Consider the following 15,108-nt stretch of genomic DNA (forward strand, 5'->3'; position numbering starts at 1 on the left):
CGTTATGTTTGGAGGAAAAAGGAGGAGGCTTGCAAGCCGAAGAACACAATCCAAACCATGAAGCACGGGGGTGGCAGCATCATGTTGTGGGGGTGCTTTGCTGCAGGAGGGTCTGGTGCACTTCACAAAATAGATGGCATCATGAAGGAGAAAATTATGTGGATTTATTGAATCAACATCTCAAGACATCAGTCAGGAATTTAAAGCTTGTTCGCAAATGGGTCTTCCAAATGGACAATGACCCCAAGCATACTTCCAAAGTTGTGGCAAAATGGCTTAAGGACAACAAAGTCAAGGTATTGGCGTGGCCACCACAAAGCCGTGACCTCAATCCCATAGAAAATATGTGGGCAGAACTGAAAAAGCGTGTGAGGAATGAAGCCTACAAACCTGACTCAGTTACATCAGCTCTGTCAGGAGGAATGGGCCAAAAGTCACCCAATTTATTGTGGGAAGCTTGTGGAAGGCTAGCCGAAACTTTTGACACAAGTTAAACAATTTAAAGGCAATGCTACCAAATACTAATTGAGTATACGTAAAATTCTGACCCACTGGGAAAGTGATGAAAGAAATTAAAGCTGGAAAAATTCCTTCTCTCTACTATTATTCTGACATATCACATTCTTAAAATCAATTGGTGATCCTAACTGACCTAAGATATGGAATTTTTACTAGGATTAAATGTCAGGAATTGTGAAAAACTGAGTTTAAATGTATTTGGCTAAGGTGTATGTAAACTTCGGACTTCAGCTGTATGTGCCATATGCTAGTTCATTTAACTAGCATTTAACAAGATATGTCATTATTCTACATTATATAATTTTATAGTAAGAAGAATATAATTGAACTTAGCTGAATAAAATAGCAAGAATATTTTTCCCATTCTGGAACTAGTGCGGATATGAGTAGGTAGGTATGGTATGTTGAGTGAAAAAGTGATCATTTGAAAGAGGTGCTATACGCTAGGTTGAGTTATTTGTCAACTTTAGTTGTGAATGATACAAACCTTAAAAATCAAAAAAGATGTGGGCTGCATGATGCGACAACTTTGCTTCGATTTAGAATGGCTATTATCACATGGGGAAGAACAGGAGCAGGGAAATAAATACAGCGAATCGCAAATTGAGGGCTCTTTCCCGCAGTTAGTTTTTTTAATCATGAAGGTAGACTCCCCTGTTTTTATAGCAGAGCAATACTTAATATTAGCAGCTGATAAATAAATACACTGTAAGCCCTGGCATTTTTACACAACCATAAAAACACAATCTTTGAAAGTAAGTTTGATATAACATATGCGACTTATGTGTGCATACATTGTCATGTTACCAAAAAGCTCTATTTTCATGTCATCCAACAAATGTAAATGTCTGGAGTTTTCTACATTGCATTGGCACTTGGATTGGAACTAGTGCTTTGGTCAGACGACATGAAAATAGAGCTCTTTGGCCATGCACACTAGCAGTAGGTTTGGCGTTGCAATGAGAATGCAGGAGCAGAAAATAACACCATGCCTCCTGTAAAATATGGTGGTGGATCTTTGATGTTATAGAGCTATATTGCTACCACTGGTCCTGGGGCCCATGTTAACGTCAATGGCATCATGAGCTTTACCCAGTACCAGGATATTTTATACAAAAACCTGGATGCCTCTGCCAGGAGGCTGAAACTTGGCCGTAAGTTGATCTTCCAGCAAGACAACAACAGAAGGCACACATCCAAATCCACAAATGAAATTGACCACAAAACATCTCCGGAATTGAACCCCATTGAAAACCGGTGGTTTGCATTGAAGAGTGCAGTCCATAAGCGCAGACGAAGGATAGCGTAATGAATACTCAGGGAGAAAAAGGTTTAGATTCACCCGCAGAGCGCTGCAGGTGTTTAATGTGCCTTCGCAGAAGGCAGGAATCGTGGTCACAGGCAGGCAGCGGTCATACACAGGTAGGCAAACAGGCAGGTGAATCAAAACTAGGACTGAAGGCTATAACTGGTTCTCACAAACGAGCTAGGAAAAGGCTTAGTAGAGTCAAAATGAACAATACCTCACAAAGGCACAAACAGAATGAACTGAACTAAATAAGGAGCTGATGAGACCAGGTGAGTAACCAACACAGGTGAAATCAATTAACAAAAATGAAAGACAGAGCTACGTCCAAGAATACAACAAAACAGAACACAAGGTTGACTTAGAAAATAAATACAGAACCTTACAGTAGGAAGGAATGGTCTAAGATCTCTCCCAATGAGTTCTCCAATCTCATAAAACATTTTAGAAAAAGGCTCAGTGTCGTTATCCTCACAAGGGGATAACAACACTGGGGATACAACACAGGGGATACAATATTTGTTTTCATTACTTGTTAAACAAAATATATTTATCTGCGTAATTGTATTGGCACACAATAATAACATTTTCATTTTTTTTTATTGTACAATTATGCAACATAGTATTTGTATTTTATTTAAATTTGTTGCTAATCTGGAAGATCCAATCATTCCAGACCACACTGAATATAGAGTCTCCCGAGTGGCACAGCAGTCTAAGGCACTGCATCTCAGTGCTTGAGGCGTAATTACAGACACCCTGGTGAGAATCCAGGCTTGGGAGTCCCGTAAGGTGGAGCACAATTGGCCCAGTGTCTTCTGGATTTGGCCGGTGTAGGCAGCCATTGTAAATAAGAATTTGTTCTTTAGCTGACTTATCAGGTTAAATAAATAAAATATATATGAATAATGCACCTGATGGTTGATCATTTGTGGGTAGATATCGATATTTCCCAGGTATCTATGGTCATGTGTTTCTAAGAAGGAGAGTTATTAACAATGTCTCACAGTACATCGTCATTAACTACAGCTGATGTGCCAAACGGAGAGAGGCTGGCAGAATGGGGACACACTCTCCCGGCAAGACCCTACAGACACACGTACAGGCAGTGTCAGTGTGCAAGGATGCTGGTAGTTACTGTGCCAACAGTAATAAATCTCCCTCACTGTCTCCTGCCTCTCTGTTCTCTGCCGTTTCCAAGGAGACGAGAGAGAGAGAGGAAGGGGAGTTGCCATATCCCTCTGTGTAAAGGAAATTGCCTCCCTGTTCTCTGAATTACATTACATACATTATGGGATAGTGAAAAGTTCCCATCAAAACGAACTAAGTTATGTATAAAATAGAAATTTGATTTATAATTAAAAAGGTGAAAAACAAACTAACAAACCTGAAGGGTATGCACGTCATACCAGTATGGATCATAAACATCATACACATCTCGTGGTTGCACAACCTGATTTCATTTAACAGGACTCATAGCAGTTAAAAAAAAAGAAGCTTTCTTACCCATAAACTCAATGCCCAAGTGATCTGCTGTTCCGGTGAAGAGAAGAGAAGAGAGGAGGGGAGACAGGGACAATGGAGGGAGGGAGGGAGAGAAACAGAGATAAAGCTATTAGAAACAATGCACTTTAACATCCTGTCACAGCATATATTAACAATGTCTGTGACTTGTTGTTGTTTCATGTAAGGAAGCTCCATAGCCTTCTGTATTCACATCATATAACTTCAGTAGACGCATGCTCTGGGCATAATCGGAGCTGACACTTAGCATGACTGCACCAAGAGACTGTGGCTCATTGTCCATGCTCAAAAAACACACCGTGCAAGAGTTGAGGTCTAGTCAATGACATGTATAAACCCTGGATGACTAACAATGTGCACTGTATTGAAGCCACAGCGCAGCCATCTTGGTAATCCTCCTCAAGACATCTTGGTAATCCTCCTCCTCAAGACGTGTATTCTATTACAGATCTCTCTCTCTCTCTCTCTCGCTCTCTCTCTCTCTTTCTCTCTCAGGACTTGAGCCCTAAGACCATGCCTCAGAACTACCTGTCCTGATGACTCCTGGCTGTCCCCAGTCCACCTGGTCATGCTGCTGATCCAGATTCGGGCTGTTTTGCATGTGACTATGGTATCCTGACCTGTTCACCGGACGTGCTACTTGTCATGCTGCAGCTCCAGTTTCAACTGTTCTGCCTACGGCTATGGAACCCTGACCTGTTCACAGGACGTGCTACTTTGTCCCAGACATGCTGTTTTTGACCCTCTCTCTCCCTCTGTCCCTCTCTCTCTCTACCACTACTGCTGTCTCAACCTCTGAATGCTCAGCTATGAAAACCCACTGACATTTAGTCCTGAGGTGCTGACCTGTTACACAATCTCTACAACCGCTGTGATTTTTATTTGAACGTGCTGGTAATCTATGAACTTTTCAACATCTTGAAGAACGATCGGGCCTTAAAACCTGTTAAGGATATGGCAGACATACGCCCCCTTTGGAGAGATTGGGTACCCCTAGTAAACTGGAAAAAAAATCTGTCAAAAATTGTTAATATATGCAAATAAAAATTATTATTGGATAGAAAACACTCTAAAGATTCTAAAACCGTTGGAATTATGTCTGTAAGTATAGCAGAACTCACAGGGCAGGCATTCTTCCAAACTAGTTTTTGTGGCCATGAAAGTTGGAGCAACTTTGACGTCATGGCCCCCACCCTTCCCAACCAGCTATGATTCTGGGGACACTTTCTATCTCTTCCGCTAGATGTCCTCTTTCATTAGAGCTTCAAACCGTTCAAATCCCGCGAGAATTGACCCTATGGGAGTGAAATTAGTGCGTGCCACGAGAGAATAGGCTGTGCGTATGGGCGCGAATTGGTCCCAGCCATTCCTTTGTTTCCAGCACTCAAGAGAAGGGCAGACGATGGCCGATTGAATTGAAGTTTGTTTTGCACGTCTAAAACATCATAAAGCTTGCTTCTGCACTTAGTTTGACCTGTTTAGTCGACATATAATGTGTAATTTTGAAGTTTTGATGCGCAACTTATCCGGACCAGAGGACGTTTTGGGTGCATTTCAGCTGATGTTATTAGCAGTAGCTAATACAAAGACGCAAGACTTGAAACCAAACGATGTATTGGGTAAGTATGAAGCCTTCCAGAACATTCTGAACGAAGACCATCGAAGGTAAGGGAATATTTATGCTTAAATCTGTGTTTCTGTTGACTCCAACATTACGTGGAAATGTAGCTTGGAACTGAGCGCTGTCTCAGCATATGGAATAGTGTGCGATTTCTGTAACGTTAAAAATAAATCTAACACAGCGGTTGCATAAAGAAGCAGTGTATCTTTCTAACTATATGTAGAACATGTATATTTAGTCAAAGTTTATGATGTCTATTTACGTTATCTTGCCGCGCTACATAGATTTCCTGCGGGCATTTTTGAGTAATTTCTGAAGGTGAACTCACTGTAAATGGACATTTATGGATATAAATGGCATATTATTGAAAAAAAAAAAATATGTACTGTGTAATATGTCATATTACTGTCATCTGATGAAGATTTTCAAAAGGTTAGTGAGCGATTTATTTTTTAATCCTGCGTTTGTTGATTGCATGTTTTGGCTATTGAAATGAGCTGTGTCTGGTGGTGGTTTTACATATATATGTGCTATGTTTTCGCCGTAAAACATTTTAGAAATCTGACTTGCTGGCTAGATGAACAAGATGTTTATCTTTCATTTGAGCTATTGGACTTGTTAATGTGTGGTTAAATATTTTTAAGAATATTTTTGTGTTCCATGCGCCACCGTTTCAGCTGCACGTGGGAGGGTTGATCCCCAATTGGGAACCAATATCGTAGACAGGTTAATGGCCATGTACTCTTATAATCTCCGCCCAGCACAGCCAGAAGAGGACAGGACACCACTCCGAGCCTGGTTCCTCTCTAGCATGTCTTCCAAGGTTCCTGACTTTCTATGGAGTTTTTAGTAGCCACTGTGCTTCTACACCTGCATGACACCTCCCGCCCATTGAAAATCTTAAGGCAGCAGACAAAATCCCTTTGTCCTCTTATATGGAGGAATGGAATGTATGATGGGCCTATGGAGAACCTACCTCTGAACAGTAACATGCAATAAATGGACTTTATGTTTCTTCAGCCAAAATGTTATGTTTCTTCAGCCAAAATGGTAGTAATGACGATAGATGGAATATGAAAATGAAGGTTGTTTTTTGTCATGTTATTAAAAGTTAAATGACAACGTTATAATGAAAACATTGTAACTTGAAGAGTATTCACAATATGTACTTGATGTTTGCAAACTGTACATTGTGTGGAAAACTAACTAGGTGTAACTAGTTACACCCAGAGAACTTGCCCTAAAGGAGGAAACACCCATTTCTGGTATAAAACATGTGAGTTAAGAATTAACATTATGACTAAGTGACCACGAGCTGCAGCCAAGGTCCAATTAGTTGTAACCCCAAAATGCAACACGAGTTTGAAGAAGTTTGAAGAAGAAGGAACCTTTTAAAATCTATGCTACGGATGAGTAGCTGTGTCTAAGAGGGTGAATTCAAGCAGGAACACCCAGTTACCACTCTTCAAGGAAACATGTGTCTACACTGTTTTCATTCCCACGCTGGAACCATCTACAGGGGTGATTAGCCTTCCTCAGAAGACCCATCTTTCAGAACAAGGGTGAGGAAACAGACCACTAAGAGAAAGGACACTGACATTGTGAGGACAAACAGAGAGTTACACCCGGTAACCAAAGATGTGCCGCCAACCCGGTCCATTGGAGACCTTCGACACATAATTACATCATTATATTCTGACCCATAAGAGCAGCAGTTCAGGGCAAGGTTAGGGTTAAACTAAGCATAGTTTACAAATGTAGTGTGCTTTTCTCTCGTGTACTCTTTCTCTTTTGAAATTCCCATTTTGTGTAACACGTGTCATATTGTGTTAGCCCACCAACCGTTTCATTGTACTAAGTTCTAAACAATAGCCTAGACTGTGTGTTTGTGTATGCGTATCTTATATTATCATTTTAGTTTGTTAGGAAATTAATAATCAACTCAATTGGTGTGGTACAGGTTTTTGCAGATTCCCGGATTATGCAACGTTCTGAATGAGACTGTAGAGAAAATTAATTAATTAGCGACTGCTGTGAAATCAATTTTCTGATATTCTTTGAGTTAATTTGGGAAATCATTCGATGAACAGCAGTCGTCACATTAATCAATACAACGTTACAACAGTGCTTAGGGTCGTTATCCTATTGGAAGGTGAACCTTCACCCCAGTCTGAGGTCCTGAGCGCTCTAGAGCAGATTTTCATCAAGGATCTCCCTGTACTTTCCGTTCATCTTTCCCTCGATCCTGACTAGTCTCCCAGTCCCTGCCGCTGAAAAACATTCCCACAGCATGATGCTGCCACCACCATGTTTCTCTGTAGAGAGGGTGCCAGGTTACCTCCAGATGTGACGCTTGGCATTCAGGCCAAAGAGTTCAACCTTGGTTTCATCAGACTAGAGAAACTTGTTTCTCATAGTCTGAGTCCTTTAGGTGCCTTTTGGCAAACCCCAAGTAGCTGTTATTGACCTTTTACTGAGGAGTGGCTTCCATCTGGCCACTCTACCACAAAGGCCTGATTGGTGGAGTGCTGCAGACATGGTTGTCCATCTGGAAGGTTCTGCCAGCTCCACAGAGCAACTCTGGAGCTCTGTCAGAGTGACAATCGGGTTTTCCACCATGATTGCTCAGTTTGGCCAGTTGGCCAGCTCTAGGAAGAGTATTGTTGTTTCCAAACTTCTTCCATTTAAGAATGATGGAGGCCACTGTTCTTGGGGACCATCAATGCTGCAGAACTATTTTGGTACCTTCCCCAGATCTGTGCCTTGACACAGTCCTGTCTCAGACAATTCCTTCAACCTTAGGACTTGTTTTTTGCCCTGACATGCACTGTCAACTATGGGACCTTAGATAAACAGGTGTGTGCCTTTCCAAATCATGTCTAAACAATCACATTTACCACAGGTGGACTCCAATCAAGTTGTAGAAACATCTCAATGATGATCAACGGATACTGTGTGCACCCGAGCTCAATTTCGACTCTCATAGCAAAAGGTGTGAATACTTATGTAAATAAAGTATTTTGTTAACTCTCTGAAAATGTGGTTGGTTATTGCTCTGAGTTTGGGAGATAATGAGATGTAGACAGGGGAAATTAAAGGATGCAGTGGTGCGTCAGATCCATTGAACACTAATGAGGAGACCTCTCCATCTCTCCCTTTAATACACAGTGGACGGGAGAGGAACACAACAGAATATGTATTCTACGAAAATACTGTCGATGTACTGTATTGTACCTGTGAATAGAGAGAATGGGAAAACTGTACTGCTGCCCTATATGGATACATTTTTAGTTTTTCATGAACTAAGGTTATTCATGATCTGTCATTGCCTGTGGCCTAGTGTTTAAGTTTGAAAATAACAAATGTGTACAGCAACATTCATCTAAATCCAGAGGTGTGGCAGTAAGGCAACAGGCAGCACCATTCACCCACTTTGAACTGAACTGAGAGCTGTAGAACATGCTGTACAAATCTAAACTAGGTGCGCTTTAACAGTGTGAGAAGCGAGTAGTATAAGAATGGTCCTACACGGTAACCATAGCAGCCATAACAAAGGGAAAAATAATCTATATTTTTCAAAAATCTTTATTATATCAATGTCATGTATTCTACACCGTAGTGTCTGAGGCAGAAGAAAAGTTAACTTTGTTATTCAACTGGAGGTGACATTTGCGAATTACATCTCCCCTGTACCAGTGTGGGCGGGACGACGCGGAGCCCCAGGTAGAACAATATGGCAGTGTTTACAATGGTGTCTGTTTGATTGTGGCCAGACGGAAAGGCAGGTGCAGCCGGTGGGGTACCTGTGACAGCAGGTAATCCTGCTTCCCTTCCACTCCACGTCTCCCTGAAGAACATCACTCACCATGCCAACATAGCCCGTCCACCTGTATGCAGGTTAATGTGTACTTAGGCAAAAGCCACTAAAATAGCCCAGAAAACAGCATCAAAATACAGACTCCCTAAAGCGGATCTTCTTGGAAAAAGCCCCTCTGTGATGGGTTTGAGCCCTGGTTGGCTGACATGTTGTCCCATGTTGCAGTTGCATTTTCCAAATGTTTCTTCTTGTTACTGCTTCCCCCATCCACCAAGGTAGCCAGAGTAGCCTGTCAAGGTCAAGCCTTTGTGGTGAACCCTATGACGTGGTGAAAGAATGCTGAAGTACAAATGCAGGAAAAGGAAAGTATTTAGCAGTAAACTACCAGTTTATTTTTTATCAGGAATTAATTCTAACGATTCACTATAATTGTCTTCTAATGGCAATCATATCTAGAGAAAGTCCCTATGTCTACTTGCAAAGGTGTTTAAAGTTTATTACCTGAACTGTAATTAAGAATAGCAAACACGAGGAACAAGCAAATTCCATCTCTTAGACTACATCATTACCTGTGAATTGCCCTTCTGCCCATAGTGATGAAGATTTGCTGTACAGTCATTTCAACAACTGTACTTAATAATTCCAGAGGCTGCCCCGCATTCTCAGTTGACTTCGGTTAGAGAGAAGTGATCTGCTAAAGTCACAACTTCTCTGGTTTAGATCTCAGGTCAGGCAAAGCCTCTGTTGCACCCTTGAGCTTGAAACTTCAGATGTCATTGTCTACTCTAGCAGGATAAATGGATTCTGCTTCTTTCATAACTTTTGTATTTTGGATGCCCCCCCCCCCTCTTTGATATGGTTCCATCAAATAGGTTACTACATATTCAGAGTGCAGTTCCTGGGAAGTTGTGTTTTACCGTTTTACCTTTGAGAGGTGAATACTTCTTGAGTATGAGTTCTCGTCAGGTGAAAGTGAGACAGCTGACTTTCTCCAAGTCTATAACCTTCCTCTATTGTCCGCAGACTGTGAATCTTTCGAGTTTATAGAGTTGCTATCAGCAAGGGAAAACTCTAGCCCTGACTCTCTTATTCTGTCTGACAAAATAAATTACTGTATCCACATGCTGAGGGATTGCATCATGTTAAGATTTTCAGAATACAAGTGGTACGAATATATAGTTTTTGACACAAAACTGTTTTCAATTGAAGTGTTCTAATTTCTAGCAAAAAAGTCAATGTGTTGACAGACAGCCTCCTCTTATAAGCTGAAATTACTTGAATTGACAGGTGATCCGGGGTAATACTCTAGTTTATGACGTCACTCTGAGGTAAAAAAATATCTTCTGAGATTAAAGATGGATAGACTAGATTAAAGAAACACATTGGCTTTGACTATTTCTCTTTCACACACGCACATCCATTCTCTCTCTCTGTCAAGGTTTCTGACGCCATTGTGCGGGTCGTTGAGACTAGCCCTGTACTGATGCCTGGAGGCTAGCATGTCCTTGCCTATGTCTCTCTCTGTTTCAATCTATTTCTCTGTTGTGTCTGGAGGTGTTGCTATGGGAACCTGGTCCGCCTGAGAGCCTGCACACACCTTGTTTTGCCAGAATCTCTCTGACACCCATTCCCCACATCATAAATAAGTCAAACCCTAACTCAGGCTTTGAGACCTATGTATTCTACAGTGCGTCCACATCCTTTGAAACTTCTGTCACATTTTGTCCCAGGAGCATATGCAATTATTATTTTATATAAAAATGTTCTGACCCAATTTGTCAGAGGACAAAAGTGACTTTGTTTTATATACAGTGCCTTCGGAAAGTATTCAGATCCCTTGAGTTTTTCTCATTTTTTTCTCATTACGTTACAGCTTTGTTCTAAAATGTATTACATTAATTTGTTTCCTATCAATCTACACACAGTACCCAATAATGACTAAGTGAAAACAGGTTTTCAGATATTTTTGCAAATGTATAAAAAAATAAATAAACTGATACCTTACATAACTACTTAGACCCTTTGCTATGAGACTCGAAATTGAGCTCAGGTGCACAAAGTATCCATTGATCATCCTTACTACAACTTGATTGGAGTCCCCTTGTGGTAAATTCAATTGATTGGACATGATTTAGAAAGGCACACACCTGTCTAGTTAAGGTCCCACAGTTGACAGTGCATGTCAGAGCAAAAACCAAGCCATGAGGTCAAAGGAATTGTCCATAGAGCTCCAAGACAGGATTTTGTAGAGGCACAGATCTGCGGAAGGGAACCAAAACATTTCTGCAACATTGAAGGTCCCCAAGAACACAGTGGTCTCCATCATTCTTAAATAGAAGACGTTTGGAACCACCAAGACTCTTCATAGAGCTGGCCCAACTGAGCAATCGGGGGAGAAGGGCCTTGGTCAGGGAGGTGACCAAGAACCCGGTGGTCACTCTGACAGAGCTCCAGAGTTCCACTGTGGAGATGGGAGAAACTTCCAGAAGGACAACCATGTCTGCAGCACTCCACCAATCAGGCCTTTATGGTAGTGGCCAGATGTTAGGCACTCCTCAGTAAAAGGCAATCCCGCTTGGAGTTTGCCAAAAGGCACCTAAAGGACTCTCAGACCATGAGAAAAAATTCTCTAGTCTGATGAAAACAAGATTGAACTCTTTGGGCTGAATGCCAAGTGTCACACCTGGAGGAAACCAGGCACCATCCCTATGGTGAAGCATGGTTGTGGCAGTAACCCGATTGAACATCTCTGGAGAGACCTGAAAATAGCTGTGCAGCGATGTCTCCATCCAACCTGATAGAGCTTGAGAGGATCTGTAGAGAAGAATGGGAGAAAGTCCCTAAATACAGGTGTGCCAAGCTTGTAGTGTCATACCCAAGAAGACTTGGCTGTAATCGCTGCCAAAGGTGCTTCAACAAACTACTGAGCAAAGGGTCTATATACTTATAGAAATGTGATATTAAAGTTTTACATTTTTTATGCATTTGCAAAAATGTCTAAAACACCTTTTTTTGCTTTGTCATTATGGGGTATTGTGTGTAGACTGAAGAGGGGGAAAAATTATTGAATCAATTTTAGAATAAGGCTGTAACATAACACAATGTGGAAGAAGTCTAGGGGTCTGAATACTTTCAGAATGCACTGTATATATATATATTTTATTTATTTATTTTATTACACATACATTTTATATATATTTTTTTTACAAATATGGTACATTTATACGCAATATATATATATCATTTTTGTGATATACACATTACATTTTGGATAGATAGTAATGAGTGTGAATCTAGAGTAAGTTGCTGCTGAATTTGAAGGGGAAGTCAATAGGACGTTAAGAACCACAACCCCCCTCCACGAACATAGTCTTTCCCCAAACTCTAATCCATCCATTCAAATTACTAACAATATTGTGGCCCTCATCATCTTAGTTTGCCAGTGTAACACAGCAGTTTTCCCCCTCAGGTTAACGGTTATAGGAGTCAGTGCTACAGGATGTGAGTCAGGTCTTGATGCTGACAGTGCTGAGATTCTGTCTCATTGGCCATGGGTTGGTCGTCCTCTAAATAAAGGATCTGGGGACAATTCTCTATGATGGGGAAGGAGAGAGCGCTTGGTTAGGCAGACAATTATACACATGTGTTGAAGCAGGAGGAGGACAGAGTGGTTGTGCTACTCTGCTGTGTTCGGTTGTGTGTGTCGGTGTAAGGCTCACGTCGTCCAATCAGAAGTGTCATTCTGCAATACTGACTCAAAGCACCTTAACTGGAAATAAGTTAATAATGACTGATGAACTGTCATTTACATTTCAGTCATTTAGCAAACACTCTCATCCAGAGCGAGTGCATGCGAGTGCATGCGAGTGCATGTCCCCCATGGGAATCAAACCCGCAACCCTGGCGTTGCAAGCGTCATGCTCCACCAGCTAGGCTCCACATGTACGTACTCAGAAAGATAGGCACACAATGTAGCTACATCAGTTTTCTACATCATGTGCTGTGTCTCAATGTACTGCTGTTTTAGATGTTATCAACTCAAAAGGGATCCATGACAACGAGACATGATTGGGATCACACATACTAACACATATGCATGCACAATGTGGTCTAAGGGCAATTTGTATTATTATCTACGTACTGTGAATCTGTGACACTCCATTTAGTATAATATATTATGTTAGGTTACATTATGAATTGAATAGCGGTTGTACAATATCATACAAATTTACCCGGTCATACAATAGCATACGAATTGGATGACGTACCTTAACATACAGCACAATATGTCTTGGCGTACGCATGGTATTACAGTGCCTTACAAAAAGTATTCTCACCCCTTGGGGTTTTTGCTATTTTGTTGCATTACAACCTGTAATTTAAATAGATTTTTATTTGGATTTCATGTAATGGACATAACCAAAATAGTTAAAATTGGTGAAGTGAAATGAAAAAAATTACTTGTTTAAAAAAACTCTGAAAAGCGGTGAGTGCATCGTCACGACTCCCACCAAAGGTGGCTCCCCTGGTTGTTTGGGAGGCGCTCGGCGGTCGTCGTCGCCGGTCTACTAGCCGCCACCGATCCTTTTTCCTTTTCTGTTAATTTGGTCTTATTGGTTGCCTGTCCCTTATGTTGTTTCTCGATGTATATCTATTTAAGCCTGTTAGGCCCGCCTATGTTCATGCGGGATTATTTTCTGTTAGTTGGGGTGTGTGTGTTTGTGCTCCTGTCCGTTTGTGCCCTGTGATGGGTCGGACTATTTTTCTGTCTGTTTATCGCCTATGGTTTTTGGCGTTCTTGTGGGAATCCCAATGAAGACGCTTTTCCCCAGTATCCTCTGCTCTGTGCAATTGACTCTGCACCCACCACTCCAGGCGATTGTGACATGCATATGTATTCACCCCCTTTTCTATGAAGCCCTTAAATAAGATCAAGTTCAACTAATTACCTTCAGAAGTCACATAATTAGTTAAATAAAGTCCACCTGTCTGCAATGATCTGTCACATGATCTCAATATATATACACCTGTTCTGAAAGGCCCCAGAGTCTGCAACACCACAAAGCAAGGGGCACCACCAAGCAAGAGGTACTATGAAGACCAAGTAGCTCCCCAAACAGGTCAGGGACAAAGTTATGGAGAAGTACAGGTCAAGGTTGGGTTATAAAAAAATATACAAAACTTTGAACATCCCACAGAGCACCATTAAATCCATTATCAAAAAATGGAAAGAATAGGGCACCACAACAAACCTGCCAAGAGAGGGCCGCCCACCAAAACACATGGACCAGGCAAGGAGGGCATTAATCAGAGAGGCAACAAAGAGACCAAAGATAACCCTGAAGGAGCTGCAAAGCTCCACAGCGGAGATTGGAGTATCTGTCCATAGGACCACTTTAAGCTGTACACTCCACAGAGCTGGACTTTATGACAGAGTGACCAGAAAAAAATAAGAAAACACATTTGGTGTTCACCAAAAGGCATGTGGGAGACTCCCCAAACATATGGAAGAAGGTACTCTGGTCGGATGAGACTAAAATTGAGCTCTTTGGCCATCAAGGAAAACACTATGTCTGGCGCAAACCCAATACTTCTCATCACCTTGAGAACACCATCCCATGCTGTAGGGATGTTTTTCATCGGCAGGGTCTGGGAAACTGGTCAGAATTGAAGGAATGATGGATGGCGCCAAATACAGGGAAATTCTTAAGGGAAACCTGTTTCAGTCTTCCAGAGATTTGAGACTGGGACGGAGGTTCACCTTCCAGCAGGACAATGACCATAAGCATACTGCTAAAGCAACAATTCGAGGGGGTTAAGGGGAAACATTGAAATGTCTTGGAATGACCTGGTCAAAGCCCAGACCTCAATCCAATTGAGAATCTGTGGTATGACTTAAAGATTGCTGTACACCAGTGGAACCCATCCAACTTGAAGGAGCTGGAGCAGTTTTGCCTTGAAGAATGGGCAAAAACCCAGTGGCTAGATGTGCCAAGCTTATAGAGACATTCCCCAAGAGACTTGCAGCTGTAATTGCTGTAAAAGGTGGCTCTACAAAGTATTGACTATGGGGGGTGAATAATTATGCACGCTCAAGTTTTCTGTTTTTTTTGTCTTATTTCTTATTTGTTTCACAATTAATATTTTGCATCTTCAAAGTGGTAGGCATGTTGTGTAAATCAAATGATATAAACCACCAAAAAATCTATTTTAATTCCAGGTTGTAAGGCAACAAAATTGGAAAAATGTCAACGGGGGTGAATACTATCACAAGCCACTGTATATGTCTTTCTCTGAGACCAGGTTGCTTGTTGCACCATA

The 15,108-nt window shown here is 41.4% G+C and overlaps 1 protein-coding gene across 2 annotated transcripts in view; it reads right to left on the reverse strand.

Moving 5' to 3' along the window:
• LOC110502554 (pro-neuregulin-3, membrane-bound isoform) overlaps positions 1-15,108 on the reverse strand; it is a 511,715-nt gene that overhangs the window by 62,426 nt on the left and 434,181 nt on the right. Inside the window, exon 4 of one of the 2 annotated variants that reach the window (XM_021580674.2) lies at positions 3,332-3,355. In XM_021580674.2, the coding sequence (XP_021436349.2) occupies positions 3,332-3,355 (24 nt within the window). Of the gene's footprint in view, positions 1-3,331; positions 3,359-15,108 lie in introns of both variants that reach the window. The other variant, XM_021580673.2, reaches the window with a different exon arrangement.

This window comes from Oncorhynchus mykiss, chromosome 23 (assembly GCF_013265735.2).
Source record: "Oncorhynchus mykiss isolate Arlee chromosome 23, USDA_OmykA_1.1, whole genome shotgun sequence".
NCBI lineage: Eukaryota > Metazoa > Chordata > Actinopteri > Salmoniformes > Salmonidae > Oncorhynchus > Oncorhynchus mykiss.